Raw genomic sequence first — 18,829 nt, 5'->3', positions numbered from 1 at the left:
AAAGGTTTGCTATCATAAGGACCACGTCAAAAACTCTTCTGATTGGCCAATTACATTAATTAAAAAACTGGATCATTGGATAATGCAATTCATGAGTTTTGGCTTAGCCATCATGGTATATGAGCCATTATACCATGCTCTGCAAATATGGTAAGCGCACGTGTGACTTTTGGGGGCATTTTTATTTTAGTTTAGTTTTCTATATTTTGGGGGAGTTTTTAATAAGACAATTATTCCACTCGCGCTTGTTGGATGTGAGATTGTTCAAAGCCAATTAGGCAATGCACAACTCGTTGGCTATCCATCATCTCATTAATCCAATGCACGCTCATGGAATAATTGTTAGATACTGTGTGTTGTTCTAAAGCAAACTTTATGAGCAGGCATCACATGTCAAGGAAAACGTTACCTTTCATTCTTGATGTACTGGTCTAGAGGACCTTCTGCTGCGAACTCGAACACAAAGATCAAGGCTTTTTCTGTCTCAGTAATGCCATAAAATTGAGTCAAGTAAGGATTCTGAAGCTCTGAAAAGGTTCCCATTGCTTCCTTGTAGCGACTGGTTTTCTGCAACCAAAAAGAAGATAATCATTGAGAACACTGACAAATCAAAACAATGTTTTTCACTGTACCTTATTAGTATTTTTATCTCGCCTTTTCTTGCATATATTTTATCATTTTGCATTCCATTTTTATCCGTCGAAGGCTGTAGATTGACAGCCGAAAGCTCATGTTCCTTTTGAACATTTTTTAGCCAGCGAACGTTTTTATCATAATTTTGACTACCAAATGATATTGGAAAGTTCACACTAGTGGAATAGTTTGTATATTTTCACTTTGACTAGGATTATTTTGAATGCTGAAGTTGGAAAACCCTATCAAAATATTTGAAGCTTAATAATGGTACATTACCAAAAAAAAAAACAGCTTTCTAATGAGTTTTAAAGTAATTCATCAGGTTAAAGTAATTGATAGAGATGTACGGTCACTGTAGTGTATGAAAGTAACTGGTCATGTTTTGGCTTCCTCATATCTCATGAATCTCTGGTCACTTATTAATTAAAATATAATTTAACGCTACCAGAGTACAAAGGTTATTTTGAGTGACAAAATTACTTGGCCTGGTCTGTACGGATTACTCAGTGCAAAACAGTGCAACACTGCCATCAAGAAAACAGATCACTCCACGAAACAAGATACAAAAATGTTGAACAAGACTTACTTCTCTTCCAATAGGCTTCACCAATGCCCTAGAGACGACGCAGAGCTGTTCTTCAGCAGATGCACAAAAGGATCCCTTCCTGACTTCACCAAATTCACCCTAGGAATTAAATGTTCTTCAGTTAAAATGGTAATCACATGATGTCTAATCATAAGATTGAGAAAACTACTGCATTGTGATTGGTTAGGAGCAAGCCACTTCATAGTTAATTTTTAACTTGCATTGCAGTGCAAATTATCACCCGCGCATTGTTAATTTTCCTTGTCATATAACAAATGAGTGATTGTAAGAATGCGATGAAATTGAGGCCCCTGAGGTTTGCCAAGGTTTGAAAATTTAAACGATTTGTAGGCTGCATGGAAAAGCTTGCTATCCAGCAAATTGGGACCCGTAACTTTCCAATTTTTACATAGAAATGTGTGCTAGGGGGGCAATGTTTGTCCCGTGGAATAAAATCATTTCCTCGTAAGTTTTAGGGTTCCATAGTTTTATAAGTTTGCAACCATTTCTTATAAAACTTTGCAGATTTACTAAATTCGGCATGATAAATATTGAAGTATGAAGGTGGTTTTTTATTTATTCGAAAAATAGGAAAAATATTTGTCAATTTTTCGTGACATCGGTAGAAAAGTCCATCGGCTTAAAAACTTGTGCCACTTGTTCATCCAATCAGAAGTTAAAAACCAAAACCAATTGTGACTCGTTTGCACATGTTTTCCCTCTCGTCACACCAGCTACACGTATTTACGTCATGTTTTGATTGGTTCATCACTGGATTATCTATGTCCTTTGTGATTGGCAAGAGTGATTACATTCAATTTGGTTTTGGTTTTATGACACTCAATTTGAAAATGTCCCTATTAAGAGCTTTTAGTGAAAGTAATTTGTTGTTAAAGCTAAATGTCAGGTAACAGTGATGTTTCAATACCCTTTCTGATAATGAATTTCCAGGCTCAAGTATCAAATTGTCAATTTGGTTGGCATCATTGATGAGGTGGACTTCGGGTACTGCAGGTACCAAGGCCTGTCGATCCAACAATGCAGCTAAACCTAGAATAAATAAGCAGGGGTTGTCATTTAAGATGAAAGGTTTCCATTCTAGCCTAGTGACCCATCATGCTGGCACTTAAAGGGCCCTAGTCAGCCACACATTTGTTTTGTTTACCGGTAATATGTTTTATTTGGAGCATGTAGAAATGAAGGAAATCGCCGTGAAACTACAAAAGATAATTAGACATACTTTCAGGAACACAACTTACTGTAAAGCAATAAGAGTTTGCTTCACCATGCAATATCAATAATTTCGATGGCATAAAAAATGGCGGAGGCTGAATAGGGTCCTGTAACGTTCACTGGTAAATGTACCTAGGAGCATTTCTACACCCCCAGATGGGATGCTAGTCCATTGCATGGTTACCCCTAGGATTAAAGTTGCCCCTACACTTAAGGGGAAAGAGGCACTGTGAGAGCAAAGTGTTTGGAGTTGACTTATTTGAGTAGTAGTTACTTTCATTAATAATTCATTTTATTTATCAGTAATATACGCAATTGATGGGGAATTTGCTAGTCATTTAGTTGGTATGTTTTCTTAGTAACTTAGAGGAGAACCCATTTTATTATATGACTAGCTCTGTGAGCTGGCAAGATGAACTGAATTCTGTGTTGTGATTGGCCACCAAAGCAGGGAAGACGGGGCTAAATTGCCCGGCCGCTCAGGATTTCCCGCTGTATCCTGCAACAAAATTGTGTTGTTTCTCCATATAATAAATCCTTTATTGACCAAGTTGTTCTGTCAAGATGGTTGGCGTCGTTCTTTATTGTATGTTTATGGACCTTGACTTTATCTTGGTCCATATACATGACCTCATGCTTGGTCAATAACCCATATTTACAACTAACTAATTGCTGTGAATTTTATTACCTTCTGTTTTTGGTTTGAGTATCTCTTTTAAGCAGACAGGTAGTCCATCCTAAGATTAAATACAACACATAACTCTGTCAATTCCTCCTTTGATTTGCCTGCATTTCTACCTGGTATCAGAAATGCAGATAGATAACAGGCCAGTTTCAACATATCAAAGCAATAATAGGAATGTTGCTCAAGGCCCATCTATGCCAACTCTCCATGATAACCTGGGAGTCTCTGAGATACACGTACAGACTAAATCTCCCAATCTCCCAGATTTAAAAGACAGCACTTAAAGTACCTTTCTCACTCTTATTTGGCCATTTTGGCATTTTCAGTGGGGGGGTTTGAAATATTTGATGCACTTTTTTGGTTGAATTGGTGTAGTTCTACATCTTTTAGGTCCAAGAAGGAAAAATTGCCGATATCCTGGATTTCTGTTTTTTTTTTTTTCAGGCTTCTTCTTTCCAATTGCTTAAATTGGAAGATTAACTGCGATGATCATTCTTCACTTTCATCTACAACTGCAGTTCATATATGAATTATTTCATATAAACTTCACATCATTTCACTCCTTACGGGAAGATATGAACTCAATTAATTGACCTCGGCTGTGTGGTTTCATAGCTCAGTTGGTAGAGCATCACACCGGTATCGCGGAGGTCACAGGTTCGAATCCCGTTGAAGCCCTGATTTTTTTTTCAGGCTTCTTCTTTCCAATTGCTTAAATTGGAAGATTAACTGTGATGATCATTCTTCACTTTCATCTACAACCGCAGTTCATATATGAATTATTTCATATAAACTTCACATCATCCTGGATTTTAATGTTTTTAGGTTTGCATCTCTGAGTGCTGGTTGCTAGTTAATTTCATTGGCTGAAAGAGAACCTTAATCTGGTTGCAATTTCACTCAAAAAGATAGACTTCAGTAAACTTTAGAGCTGCTAAGGCCAGAAAAAGGCTGTTAAAGGCCTTTGAAGTGAGAAATACCCCTTGATTAGATGCCCAGTTCCCCTCCCCTTTATTCCTCTTGCATGCCTATCACCCAACCCCTTGGTAGAATTTTTTTCTCCCTCTAACCTTCCTCTGCTTCAAACAATCAAGAAGGCGGCCTTACATTTTGTGAAGAAATGCTGAGCTTCCTCTCACATACCCTTGCATGGCAGGTGATGTTTGATACATAACTTTTACTATTTATTTAAACAATAGTTTTACCGCAGACTGCTTGTAGTGTTCAACCAGTCCTAATAAGTCTGAAAATGCTCTCTTTGCATCCTTCAGGTAAAAAAACCCAGGGGAAGTGTTGTCATCCCAGATAATATCATAGTTCATGACTTTGTCTGCCACATACACTGACAGCACATGGTTCCAATGGTTATTTCTTTTCCTTCGAAGCATAAATGAACCATTCTCTCTGGGTCCTTTCTTTAAGAGATACTCCGCCTTGTTACGTCTGTAGGAACACAATTAAGGACTGTGAGAGATAATCTACTTACTAAGCTACTTGGTAGGTATGGAAGAAGTTGTGAGAAGCTGCTAGATCGACACTTAAATCTATATTGAACTGAAGGACAACTGGAATTTAAATTCACCGTCCAAACCCCTACCCTCTGGAATTTTCTGGGTCTTTGACCCCCTCATCACCCCTTCTGGAATTTCCAATTGCCTCTGTGGTGTATAAACATTGTCTGCAACTGCACAATAGAATAGGTGTTACTCACTGGCCACTAGGCCCAAAAAGAGAATTTTTATCCGGCCTTAAAACTCTTATTAATAATATCATTATTACAATTAATATTATAGTAAAATGTTTGTCTTGAAAAGCATCCAAAACACTTACAAGATAGGCCCATGACATGGTATGGCAACTGCACTCTTTGAACCTGACAAAAAAGATACAAATTACTACTGGCAGAGCCCAATTCTTAATTCCAAATAATATCCATAGTGGAGCTCCTGCGGCCCATTAAAGGGCCAGCATGGCTACTGGCATGGATTGTGGGTGCATGTGCTCTGTGATGATGACGTTGTGCAGCATGGCGGCCATACTCAAAAAATTGATTGACCAAGGAATGCAGCCTTGGTTTACAGTGAACATCTTTGATTTTAGACATCCATGTTATGGTCAATTGACACCTGTCAAAACAAGGTATCTGTTGACCTGTGTTGACTGCTGCCCAGGTAATGGTTTTCGATTGGATCGCAGGATCAAGCCAGGTCAACTTAATATAATTGTAAGCAGGAGCTCTGCTTTTAGGCTTGGCTAAATCTGTATATTAAATATTAAAAAGTCATAGTTATAGGGGAGATAAGGAGATGTTAATTCATCATACCTACCTCGTACATTGAGCTGCTTGTACTGGTTAACCATCAGTCTATAATATCCCTCAATCAATGTCAAAAGGGAATCTGCATCTTGTGTAGAGCTGGCTGTCAGTTCCTGCAAACCACAAAGCAGATATCATATAATATATCCCCAAAGTACAGTGCTTGCATAGAGTGCTAAGGTCTCTCCAAGATGAGAGATCACAGAGAAGGGTCCAATAAAATTGGCAAAGTTCTTCAGGTTTAAGAGGGAATCTCCCAGAAGTTTGAGTAACAAGTGGACAAAAACTTTGTACCAAGATTATTTACATTGTATTGCAAACTTCTGTGCGACAGTTTTATATGTCTTCTCAAAAGAAATCATATCTAATAACACCAGATGGCGAAAACACATTTTCAAGTTCATATGAAACACTTGAAAGTAATGGTGAATCAAACTGATGATGAAATTTTGCCTGTGGCTGCACAATTTCTCTGATTTTTGAAATTTAGTTTCTCGAGTTCCCATGGGAAATTGTTTTTGGTGTTATTTCAGGCAACCGTTTTTATTCTTTAGCTTTTAGAAAATGCAAAAAGGACTGTAAAATATAGTTACTTAAAATTACTCTGGTACAAGATTTTTGTCCACTTAAAACTGAAATTGATCGATTTCTTATTGGAGTTTGTCTCAATGTCAAGTCTATTCTTAAATACTAGAGGTATTAAGCAAAACAACTACAGTCATCAGCTGATGCCAGTCCATTGCAGGCCTCCTCTACGTGCATATATTAATTATTAATAAGTTTACTAGAGTGCTATTTTTCCCTTTAGCTAAGTTTAATCCATCAGACTGTAAATAGTGGGGCTAGCTAATGGAAATACCAGTTCCAAATTAAAATTCTTGCATAAATTCATGAACAATTAAGCTATACTGTGGTTAAATAAAGTGTCCTTACTATCTATCTATCTATCTTACACCCCCTTTCCTACACACCCCACTAGTCTTTTTGTTTCTTGCTGCATACAAGAGCTGTGATTGCAGTTGAATTTGAGGTCAACTATTCTCATGTTTAAAAAGACATATAAATGAGGTGAAAGGGTCAGTGCAAAGTAGAATTGATCTTCACACCTCATTTGCACATCAAACCTCTGATAACTGCAATAACAGGTATTGCGAAGCTACTAAAAGGTATTGACACTTAAAATCCCTTCCATTAGCTTCTTCCATACACTACAAAACTCTCTGTCAGTTTTACAATTCAAATGAACAGTAGATGTAATAGTCCAAAAACAGGTTTAAAAGCTAAATAGAGGAGAGCTGCACTGAGATACAAAATTTATCTTCAGGTGTTAACAAATATTTTACGAGTGAGCACAGCAAACAAGAAAAATATTTTTCAACATGAGAAAAGAAGTTTTGTATCCCCAAACAGCCATTTAATGTTCTATTTTTGTTAATATACACACCAATGAAATACCAAAACCATTTCACTTTTGCTAAGAAAGGTGAAAATTTAATATGCATATGGTATGTATCCATAGCAAAGGTGATCTTTTCAGGTGTGAAGATAACCTGTTGTTTTCATGTGTGAGGATGTCATGTTTTTGCCCAAAAGTTTACTTGCATGGTATTTCACTGGTGTTTAATATATAATTAACACGATATATCGTACCTCTGTTTTAAATTCTTTTCGTAAAATTCTGACAACATTCCTCATGCGGTCATATTCTAATCCTTCTATGTCAGAGAATTTTTCCACTATAACTTCAGGAAGCTACAGTTAGAATAAAAAGAAGAAATATTAGAAATAAATATTAATGCAACAAATCATCACAATCTTATGCTAAAAATAATCAACCATTGATTATTACTATCATTAGCACAGAGCGGTTTTTATTTGAGTGTCGAAAAGTAATTGGTTTTGCATGAACTACTCAACGCAACTGGCTTAAAAGTTTCAGTTCCGCCACTTTTTCATCCAATCAGAAGTAAAACCAAAGCCAATCGTGACATGCTCAAGGTCATTTTCCCATGCTTTGCACAAGCTACACATATTACTTTGAGTTTTGATTTGTTTACTGTATTCTCTGTGTTGTTTTTGATCAGCCAGAGTTATTACTTTGGTTTTTGTTTTTCAACACTCGCTTGAAAATTACTAGATACAACTAAATTATATAATAAATCATACTACAGGTGTATATATTTGTTATCACTTTCTGCAGTATATGAAACTTACACTGTTCTCAATGTCTAATCTCCTCTTCTTGATTCCAAATTCGGCACTGACAAGAACCTCAAACTTTCTACTCACTTGGCCATAAACCTAGTTTAAAAAATGCAGCATCTATTAGCATTTTCTTTCCTACCAAAGTCAGCATTTGAGGTAATAAACACTGTTCTCAACGTGACTTTTGAAACAGATAAATAAAGTGTTTATAATTATGCCAAAAGGTGTAAAAAGAACCCATCTGTGTACCTTAACCGTTGTTTAAATAAACAATAGCCTCCATTTGGCATGAAAATATGTTTGGATAGTTGTCCACAGACATCATCTGTTCCAAGAAGCAAACAGTTTTCTGAGAGTGTAATTGTGATTATTATCCTTCAAATATTTTTTGCAACACACGCAGTTTTGAAAATTGGGGAATATCACTTTATGGATATTCCCCAGTTTTAGCTGGGGCCTATTCAGTTGTGTGACACATTTAGACCAATTGCACGCGAGTTAAAATATTTGATGGATTATAATAAATTAAGTTATCCAATGAAAACAAATCATGAATAAACTTGATTGAAAGTTGTTTGGAGTATACTGGTCACAGATTCTATTGTTTGCTTTAATCCCTTTTATTTGGAAAATTTGTGAACATACCTCCTTGCTCGCATGTAAGAAAAACTGAACTGAGCCTGTTCATTATTTTTCCTTTTGAGACCTCACACATGTTCCATAAAATCTCTATTTATTACACGCCTAAGACAGCTGAGAGGACTAAAAACAATTTGGTAAACCTGTGTTGAGAAAACTAAAATGTAATACTTCCCAGCTGTTCATTAATAAATGACAGTTTGTGGTATTCTCTCACTCAACCACATTTAATAGTTATGAATAAAATCCCTATTTACCAAGGCTGGTCTAGACCGCTCTAGGAGAATATTTATATAGCCTTTCAGGTACATGCATTCATGTAACTGATTCATACCACTAAGCCAAAAGGCCAATATTATCCCTGTGCAACCCTTAAATTTGGCTAATGTGCAGTTCCAGAAAATATCCATACCCTTCTGGGGGGAGGGTAGACTTCACCCTAGGGGGTGGTAACTTAAGTAACAGGTAAAGTCTGCATACAAGCCAAGTGGCCCACCAGGCCAGAGCTTATCCCGATTTCTGTAGCATGAAGTGGCTAGGAGTATTTCTACTCTCCCTTGGATGGGATGCTAGTCCATCACAGGGTGTATTACCCCCAGCACTACGTTCCCTGGTACCCATTTATACACCTGGGTGGAAAGAGGCACTGTGAGAGTAAAGTGTCTTGTCCAAGAACATAACGCAATGTCCCGGACCAGGGCTCGAACCCTGGACCACTCAATCCGGAGTCGAGCGCAATAACCATGAGGCCACTGCGCCTCCACAGAGATTACCTTCTTAGAGCACCTCCAGGTTTCTTAGAGAACCCCCACCCCCTGCGGGGTGGGGGGTTCTCTAAGACCAAAACATTTAAAGAAATGTATCAAGCTTAATTGGAATTTCCAGAGGTGTGGAGGCTCTTGAAAAATCCCCTTCAGTAGGAGAGGTAAGGATATTTTCAGGAACTACACAATAAGATAATACAAACTTTGCATTCAAACCTTTTCAAAAGAAAACTTGTGCACAAAAAAGTCTTCAGCTCTTTCCAAGGTACTGATGTACTCAGATTTGACCTGATTATCTGTGAGAACCTCATATTGGGCTACATTCACTTTTAGAAATGACTTTGTCTCATCTAGAGGGTACTCTGCAAATATTCCTCTCTGGAGTAACTTCTTAATATGATAACGGCCCCTAAAAATTTGCAAAATGAGAGAATGGTAAATGATCTAGTAAGCCCTCAGGTTAGAAACTGCTAGACTTTCACAACAGAAAAGTATACAGTAAAAAATTAATTATTTGAAAAATTATTTCATTTAAACATATTATCTCAATATCCGCTCTAAAAGGTTGACTCAGTCTTCATTTTGAATTCATACAAATAAGATACTCTAAAATTAACATTTGAGTTTTCATTAAAAGCAAAATCACAAATTTGTCACCATTAATTCAGATGAATTTTCAACTTTTAAAACAAACAAAAGATTATTATTATTCTATAAGATGAAGTCCGGATTGCATATGAGCCAAGTGACCAATCAGGCTGGTGCTTATCTTCGGTTTCTGTAGAATGAAACCACTAGGAGTATTTCTGCTCTTCCCTGGTTGATATGCTCCCCTATCGTGGGGTTACCCCAAGCGTTAAATTAAAACACCTGGGTTGAGAGAGGCACTGTAAGAGAACAAAATGTAAAATGTTTTGCCCAAGAACACAACACAATGTCTCCAGCCAGGGCTCCAACCCAGACCGCTCCGTCTGGTATTGAGCTGCACCAACATGAGGCCACTGCCACACCTCCCACAGATTAATTTAATTAAATAACCTTTTAATTAATTAAAGGATACATCAGAAAAAAGGATATGTCAGTTGTGTTGGAGGGATGTGTGAGAGAATGTCAGTATTAAATTATGTTCAACCTATTTCTCACTTCTGTGTAAAAAATACATTGTGAATAATTTTCTATTTCAGGTAGTTTTAGGAAAAATGCTGTAAGTTATGAATCTTAAAGTTTTTAAGTTTTAATTTTTTAACTAATTGTTAATAATATTTAATTGTGTCTGTGTCACCAATTAGTGTCCTTGGTGCTAGAACAACCAGACACTCTAATAAAGGATGTGCATGCAAATTCCAAATTCATTTTTAGTTATTTTAAGGTACTTACGGGTTTTCAATAACATCTTTGGTGGATACATGTGCAGCTTGTCTACGTGCCAGGTAAATGATTTCATAAAGGAAAAGTTGGGCCAAGTAGTTTTGGTTCTCAATGCTAAATTCACCTATACTTCCTGACAAGAAGTCTTGACGACACTGGAAGGAGATAAAAAACAACAACAATCTCCTCCATTGTTTGGACATGTTACAATGTACGACAAGTCATGTTCTTAATGTCAGACAGTAAATGGACATTCCATAAATATTGGAACCTAAGTTTGAATTTGGTGCAAGCACAAAACGGTGAAAAAATTAGCCTCTTGTGGCCATTGCTATGTGGAAGCCCCTTTAAAGAATTGAAGGATTTTGTGCAAAAAGGGCATATATCCCTTTTTGGGCTGATTCTTGCAGGATTGAGCTAATATTATTTTTGGCAGACTGACTTGTTTTACATGTAACATGAAAAACATCATTCCATCATTGTTTTTGTTGATTTGCGCTTCTGTTTTCAAAAAATAACGTATGCAAAAAACTCAGTTCTCCAAGTGGCACCTTTGGAGATCTTTTGTTGAATGAATAATAAAAGAAAGTCTTTGATTCAATAAACAATGAAGTCACCCAAACGTCGCATCTGTCGCTAGAGATAAAAAATTCGTTAATCGTTCAACAAGGTTAAATGAAGGAATCATCACTGTGACGGTGTTTGGAAATCTCATCTTAGTTAGCATAAAATTTATGATAATTCTTCTCCATCATTTTTTCTCCTTTGTTCAAGTTTTGATTGAGACGATACAGTATATCAAACACAAAAGACACAGATCGTTCACATTTCAAAATACATTGAAGTTCTACAAAATTACAAAGCCAAGTATTGTATATTCAACTCTCTTCTCAATGTTTGGAGATGTGCTCAAACATGGTCCTTCATGTTTGATATAATTTTGTAAACAAACCTGATGGAAGTAATATTCAAATGCTTTCTTGTCAAAATCTTTGAGCTCAATTCCATGACAAGCTTTAATGCACAGTTTGAAGAAGTACACTTGACTGCACTCTGATTCGCTGAGCACCTTGTTTGGGTTGAGAAAACCCCTGCCATCTTCAGTTACCAAGGTGAAGAAGTCCAAGGCAACTGGAGAGATGTCAACTTTCACAGCTGCTTCAGTGCAGATGTCCTGTAAAGACAGATATCACACAACACATAAATTTACAATTTAGAAATTATTTGATTATTAACAATTATTTACAGGATCCAAGCTTTAAACTTGTCTGCATGAAAGAGGCATAGTTTTGACTAAGCAGACTATTTGGATACAGTTTACTGTAAACATTATCCTGCCTGGGGAAATGCTGTTCTGTTGCAGGATAACTCTTGTCACCTTCCTCCATGTATGAAGAACACATAATTTAAACAGAGAAATAGAAGGCTTGTTTTCTTTTTTTTGGTAATAAAGTTTTCTCATATAATTTTCCAAAAGCACAAACTAAAAGCATGTTTAAATGAATTCCAATTGTAATACTGTAAATTGTACCATGCAAGTGCTCCACAATCATGTCAATGTAGTCTCAATTACTGTACAACTGAAAAATTAAATTTTAAAAATTGTTTCAAGACTAATACATATCTTTTCAGTACATATCTTTTCAGTCTGAACTCCCTTTCTGTTAAGTTTTAAAATTCTTTCCATTGCTAGGAATTGTAAAGAACCCACACCCTTTTTTATTGACACGTTTCAGTCATGTGATTACAGTTTACACTTATTATTAGTTTTTCTAAGAAAATTACCCATGCTAATAAGCTATAATAGTTTTCTAGATAAACATTTACTCAGTACAGTCCCCTTTATACTATGTGTATACAGATGTTCCCTGCTACAACTGTATACTATAGGGGACAGCAATTATCAGTGGTCCCATTAGTATTTCTCGGAACCAAAACAAAGCCATTATTTATATTTCCGGGAATTAATTAATGATGCAAACCTATTGTTTAAGGCCATCAAAACATGACCTCTTATTCACTTAAGTCATTGACTGCAAACATCTTGAGTATTTTGGTGTCAAAGAAGCTATAAGATTTCACTGGAGTTGGATATCAAGAATAAAACTTAGATTTCACTTTTATGCAACAACTGGCTCACCACACTAAATGCACATACAAACACATGCATGTAAAAAACAGAACAAAATATGGTTTTGTATTTAATGGCCAGCAGCCCTTACACAGAGGGGAACAATCTATTTATCTTCAACAAAGGATTGCTTTGGCAGAGATACTAAGTTGTTTAAAGCAAACATTCTGTTCATTAGAAGCATTAAAGAGTTTCCAGAACTGCACATCCATGTTGTTCCATGAAGTAATCTTATCACTGATCTTTCAAGAAAAGTTTCAAGTTATGAAGCTAACTAAAATACCTTGGGGTTTGAGAAAATAAACATTAACAGCACTAAAACATCAAAATAATTATAATGACTGATCCATATGTATGGCAATATGGCAAATATTTAGTCTTAACGTTTTGTTACATTTTTCAAGCAAAATCTGTTGTTATATATACTGCTGGAAAGATCAGGCGATGGATAAAAATGATAGGTAAAACAATTCCAATAGTGACTGGAGTTTCCTTTATTGCTATCGATAAACAGTTGATAGTTAAGCTAGCCTTGTACTGTTTATCAAAACAAATCTTTCTTCAAGAAAAAGTATGGTTTTTAACATACGAATTATGTCTCTACCGCCTTTCATGATTAATTAATAATGCTAGAAAACGGAAAGCTAAAGCTAATTACTGCAGATAAAACCCTGTGAGGACCTAAAACCACAAACCCTAACACACTAATCCATTTCTCCACTAGTTTAAAATAAAAGAACTTCGACCAAGACATCTTCCAATAATTTCGAAAGCGCTAAAAACCAAACCGCAATGCGGTGTTGTCGAAGGCAATAGATCTTTCAATTCTCAGAAATAACGTCAACATGAATTATTTGCATGTACACATAGTTAAGTAGACGAATTTATGGGTTCTAATAAAGCTTGTAAGTAAGATTTGATAGATACTCATGGATACGGCTAAACATCGACCGAACGACACCTTAAAATTCACCACTTTCGTTTTATGAAAAGTAAAAATGCAACTTACCCTGACGCTCAAGTTAGGACGGTAAACGAACGTCAATACTTCGCTGGTTGAAGCGAAAATCACTGTGCCAATTCCATCTCTTGAGGAAGTCGATCGAGACCACGGCCAATTTCTGTTGTACGCTTCTTTCAGCCGTCTCCAAACTCCGGGTCCGCCATTAACACCCATTCTTTAATTCTCTGAGCATTTCACGTCTCAGCATTGATGGCAGACTCGTGTAAGTCGTCGAATCTATAAAACAACGTATTATAAAGTAGAATTTCATTCCCGGAATTAGTTCTCTTTCCTAGAAAACCGTGGTTCCTGGAGGGTGAAGACGTAAAATCTGTCAGGCGTCACTGGCGCGCTTCCTCTTCGCCGAGTAGCAAACCGAAAGCAACTGGATCGAAGTTGCAGCAACCCAATCATGTTTCAGCGTACAGATTTCTTAGGGGAGGGGAGCGTTCGGATTTGCACCTGGAAAAAATTGGCCGGGACCCTTGGAGACAACGAAATTTTTTACCAATTCGGGTCTCGAATCCGACATTTTCTGGATCGGCTGTGGTACCAGTAGTCCTTTCTGAGAGAAAGGCAAAATGACTGAAAATTTGGGAAAGAGGCCTTTGCAGAGGGCAAATTTTGGCGCTGCTTTGGGATAAGACACTAGGTGGTAGATAGAGAAAATTTGTTACCAAATCGTGAAGATAAGACCAAACGTGACGACCATGATTACTGAGAAATGAACGTGACTAAGACACACAATAGAGCTCGTTTCTGAGAAATTCTTCAAATGACATCCCAACCATGTCAATAAATGCGGGGTTTGCATTTGCATCCAGGTAGCCTAGAGGGGGTATCTAGGGAATGCTAGTCACGATGTCTTAAGCTAGTTTACACATAATTAATTTGCACTTTTTCTAAGAAAATACGTTACTTGGAAGCTCGGGGTCACGTACCTGGATTTCAATGTTGATTGTTCACAATTCCTAGAATTAAGAGAAAAATCACACGTGCTTTTCAGGATGACAGCTCAAAGTGACAATGTCCAATCCTGTTTCACTACCACAGTGAATTTCCAACCTTGGTTTACTAACGCCAAAAAAACAAAAATGTGAATTCAGAGGTGGAAACATTCAAAGCTAGTTTTCAGTAGATTTCTTATCCGAAGAAACAGCAGATTCCACACGAAAATCGGTGGAATAACGAGTTTGCAGTTCAGTCTAATACAGGGACAGCCTTACAATGAGAACAGGTGTGGTATTCGCCCCGCCCACTTTTCACGCTTAAAATGGAAATATTGGAGAGTATTGTGGGCGCGATCCATTCAGCCAAAATTTCCGGGCCGAGGTTCGAAAATTTTTTGGTGTCGAATGGATCGCAATGGGTCCGAACGGTCTCGTTCCATTCCACTCGCAAAACGAGTTTCGCGCTCATTTAAATGGAGGATGTTGGATCACTGTTGCTCGTATTCAGTTAGATGATGATTTCGACGGTGATATCAATGATGTTGTGTGAGCTGTTTCATGCTTAGTACTTTAACCAGTATAACGGGTTATTTTGAAGAGACCGTTCCCAGATATTTCCTCGGTATGAGTTCAAACACCACTTTCGAATGACGAAAAGAACATTCCAAATTCTCTCGGAAAATAAATCGTCTTCAAGAGCCGTTAACAGCCAAAACATACACTTGGCTTGCTTAGCAGCTATGGACCTGTTGTAACTGCACGTGGATGTATGGGCAACACCGATAGTTCCGCTGTTACGTTAACAATCCATAACAGCTGCAATGATAAGTGTTTTCGTCCATGTTGTACATGGAAAATACCGAACAGCGAGGTACTGGGATCGAGAATGTGTGGGAATGGTCAAATTGAACGGTACATTGTCGATCGGGCCGGTCCAACCGAGAAAAGTGGTCCACCTCGAAAGGTAGACCGATTTTTTCGAAACTTTTCCGGTTGGACCGAACCGATCCATTCAGTTTTAGACCGAAATTTCCGGAAATTTTGGTTGAATGGATCGCGTAGAATCACTCAATCCATGAGTTCAGGACCATTATCAGAAATTTCAGAAATCAGGTCGCCATATGCAGAATACTTACAAACCTTCGGGCGGTGCAACTTGATTAGGAAGAAAGAGTTTAGATGACGTTGCAGGGAATCTTAAAACCTTCGCTCTTTACCATGGATCTCTCGACTCAAGCCCTATAAGTAACCTTTCAAACGTAGCTCTTTGCGTTGAAACAAATTTTGCAGTTGATGATGCTTATCTTTGCTGTAAAGCGCAATCTTGACGCATTCTTGGAGTACCTCGACCGCGCGATCAAAGAGAGGCCTAAGTTCTGGACCGTTAGTTGACGATCAGGCCCCGGTTTTTCGAAGGCTGGATAACACTATTCAATAAGTCATTATCCAGTGGATAAGTGTTAATAGTGTCATCGTAATAGCGATTAATCCGTTGGATGGCGTTATCCACCTTTCGAGCAACCTAGGCCAGTCACGTCCAATATACACAAACGGACACGGTTCGAAACTTCAACTTTAAGCTACTCTACCATCCGCATAGTTTGACAGATCGTAATAAAAAGGCAGGTTTGGGTCTGTATACGATCGGAAAATTGTATCCCATTAGGGGAACTTGAATATAAATCACGTGTTATTTGAGCGAAGGGGTCACATGCGGTTTGTTGATCCGTAAAGGTATAGCCTACGAACGCAGACGTATTTCCAGCTGTCACTTGGTTCCGCCGAAAAATGACGTCTGTGAACCCGAGCCAAGAAACGATTTCTATGACGTAATGACTTTTGTTTCTCCTTGGCCAATCAGATTCCATGATAGAATGAAACTCGAGCGCTCCTCGCAGCGAATACCTCGCGCAGTAGTTCTGGGGTTATTTGAGCTAAACTGTGATTGGCTTAGAATTGCTACGTCACAGAAATCGTTTTCTGGCTCGGGTTCGCAGACGTTATTTTTTCGGCGGAACCAAGTGACAGCCGGAAATACGTCTGCGTTCGCAGGCTAGTAAAGGTACGGTTTGTACAGATCGTAAACGCAGGTTTCGGTTCGTATGCGATCGAAAAATTGCATCGCGTCCGGGGGTCTTGAGTATAAATCACATGTTGTTTAAGCAAAGGCGTCCGGCAACGGTTTGTCAATCCATACGGTTTGTACGGATCGTAAACGCAGTTTTCGGTCCGAATACAGTCCGTAAAATGCATCTCATTTGAAGCGAGAGAAAATATCGATCAAGGGATTCTGCCACAACAAATCAAACAAGCCAGATATACATGTATTCCTCGTTCTTTAAGCGTGAGCAACAATATTGCGCGTTTAAATTTAGCGAAAGAAAATATCAATCGAGGGATAGTGCCACAGCCGTGTCATCCCCTCGATTCTGGCAAGGCGTGATTTATTTTCTAAGGCCCCTTAATATAATGAGATGCAGTTTTCCGACCGCTTACGGATCGAAAACAGTCTTTTTACCGTCTGTCAAACTGTACCGATCGAAAAGTTGTTTTTTCGGACCGTATCAGATTCTGTGTATTAGACAACCCTGGCCTGGGCCAGTTCATTATCTAGCTATAGTTGTACCTCGAAACAAGAGGGCCTGGGGTCGATTAGTTTTTGCCGTTGCTAAGCTGAAACCGATAATATACGATTCAATTTCACCAAAATATTCATGCAGAAATTTGCCCTCCCTATCTTTTGTTAAGATTCAATAGGCAGTTATTTTGAGCAACGAAACGGTGAAATTCGGTGTTAAAATTTTTTTTTACCAGTACTGAGGTGCTCGCGTGTACCCCCGGGGTGTAACCAAGAGAAAATAGGGAGCTTAAGCAACGACGACGACGACACTAGTGAAAAATGAATTTATAATTTACAAGCGAAATTCGCGATTGTCTAGATCTGTTCCGTACGCCAATGGCTCTAAAAACGTGCTTGAGCTAAATATGCAACGACGGCGTTCAATTCCAAATGGAAATACGAAAAATTAGCCGCTGTCGTCCACGTTCCGTAGACGATGCAGAACTTGGTCATTTCACGTTGTTGTTTTGCAGAGGACGGCAATGAAATGTACAAAGATTTATAACGCACGTGCGCAGCTATTGTTTTGCTCGTTAAACCTCTTGTTTAGTGACATTCTCGTTGTCGTCGCCGTCGTGGTTTGCTTAAGCTCCCTAATTTCTCTTGGTGTAACGCACTACTAGCCACAAAACAGTTGTTCTTTCATGAACTTGTCTTCTGCGCCAACTAAAAGTAATGTACGATAATCTATTTCCTATCTAGGGCTTTACCCTTTTCATTGTCACCATCTTGATGTGGTGCGCAGTTTTTATTGGGGGAAATATCGAGTATTTCAGTTAGTACCGTCACTCGGTTTTGCGGTTGTGTTGAAGCGCAAGGGTCGTGATGGAGGTCCTCCTTTCTAATAAATTTCTATCCATCAATTTGATATACATATATAAGTTTTTCGCCTTGTACTTTCGAGCAGATGAGTAATAAAATAATCGCCTTGACCTCATTTATCCATCAAAGAATGTAGTATTGAGCACTAAATGTTGCGATTTTCCCGTAAAGTGATGCCAGCCGAACATCAAAACGGCAACTAATGACACTGCACTATTACAAGCTAATATGCAAATTTAGGTTTGTCCGCGGTCAAATTAACAGAAATCGGTTGATAAATAGACCTCTTTAACTTGGGCGGTTTGTTTACCCGTTGCAGACCACGTGATGATACTCTTGAGAATTCTTGCTTCCAGATTTTTAAATAGTCGGGAGTATATCAACACAGGCGGCCCAGATGTTGAATACGATTGAAATACGTGACATTATGTTGATCGCGATTGCGTTACAATTTTAGCCGTTTATAAGACAATGTATGAGAATGCTTCGAACATCACTCTAAATGCTACGTGTAGAAAACAATTAGAATAAAATGGCTTACCTGATGTTTACATTGCCTTATTTTGATGTCTCTGGGTTCCTGGAGGTGGTTTGGAGCCATTTTGGCGAGCTCAACTTTCTGGCGGTTTGCTTCCCCTAAAGAGAAACGTAAACCGCCAGAAAGTGAAACTCGCTTAACTGGCCCTAAACCACCTCCAGGAACCCAGAGACATCAAAATACATATTTTAATCGTATTCAACATCTGGGCCGTCTGTGTTGATATACTCCCGACTATTTAAAAATCTGGAAGCAAGAATTCTCAAGAGTATCATCACGTGGTCTGCAACGGGAAAACAAACCGCCCAAGCTAAAGTGGTCTAATAATAGGC

General features: G+C 38.0%; 1 protein-coding gene across 3 annotated transcripts in view; it reads right to left on the bottom strand.

The window, feature by feature from the left end:
- Positions 1–13,908, bottom strand: part of LOC110065006 (uncharacterized) — a 32,861-nt gene extending 18,953 nt beyond the window's left edge. For 2 of the 3 annotated variants that reach the window (XM_020772106.2, XM_089291103.1), the window contains exons 1-13: positions 13,574–13,908; positions 11,386–11,607; positions 10,443–10,588; positions 9,282–9,474; positions 7,672–7,758; positions 7,108–7,209; positions 5,468–5,570; positions 4,971–5,013; positions 4,346–4,583; positions 3,144–3,192; positions 2,151–2,272; positions 1,223–1,321; positions 410–567 (exon numbers count right to left, since the gene is read on the bottom strand). In XM_020772106.2, the coding sequence (XP_020627765.2) occupies positions 410–567; positions 1,223–1,321; positions 2,151–2,272; positions 3,144–3,192; positions 4,346–4,583; positions 4,971–5,013; positions 5,468–5,570; positions 7,108–7,209; positions 7,672–7,758; positions 9,282–9,474; positions 10,443–10,588; positions 11,386–11,607; positions 13,574–13,741 (1,730 nt within the window). In that variant the 5' untranslated portion in view covers positions 13,742–13,908. Of the gene's footprint in view, positions 1–409; positions 568–1,222; positions 1,322–2,150; positions 2,273–3,143; positions 3,193–4,345; positions 4,584–4,970; positions 5,014–5,467; positions 5,571–7,107; positions 7,210–7,671; positions 7,759–7,911; positions 8,007–9,281; positions 9,475–10,442; positions 10,589–11,385; positions 11,608–13,573 lie in introns of those variants that run through there. The other variant, XM_089291104.1, reaches the window with a different exon arrangement.
- Between the last annotated feature and the right edge of the window lie 4,921 nt (positions 13,909–18,829).

The sequence above is a fragment of the Orbicella faveolata genome, unplaced genomic scaffold (genome assembly GCF_042242905.1).
Source record: "Orbicella faveolata isolate gen_17 unplaced genomic scaffold, um_ofav_v1 contig_24, whole genome shotgun sequence".
NCBI lineage: Eukaryota > Metazoa > Cnidaria > Anthozoa > Scleractinia > Merulinidae > Orbicella > Orbicella faveolata.
This window is presented reverse-complemented; position numbering and strand designations above follow the sequence as displayed.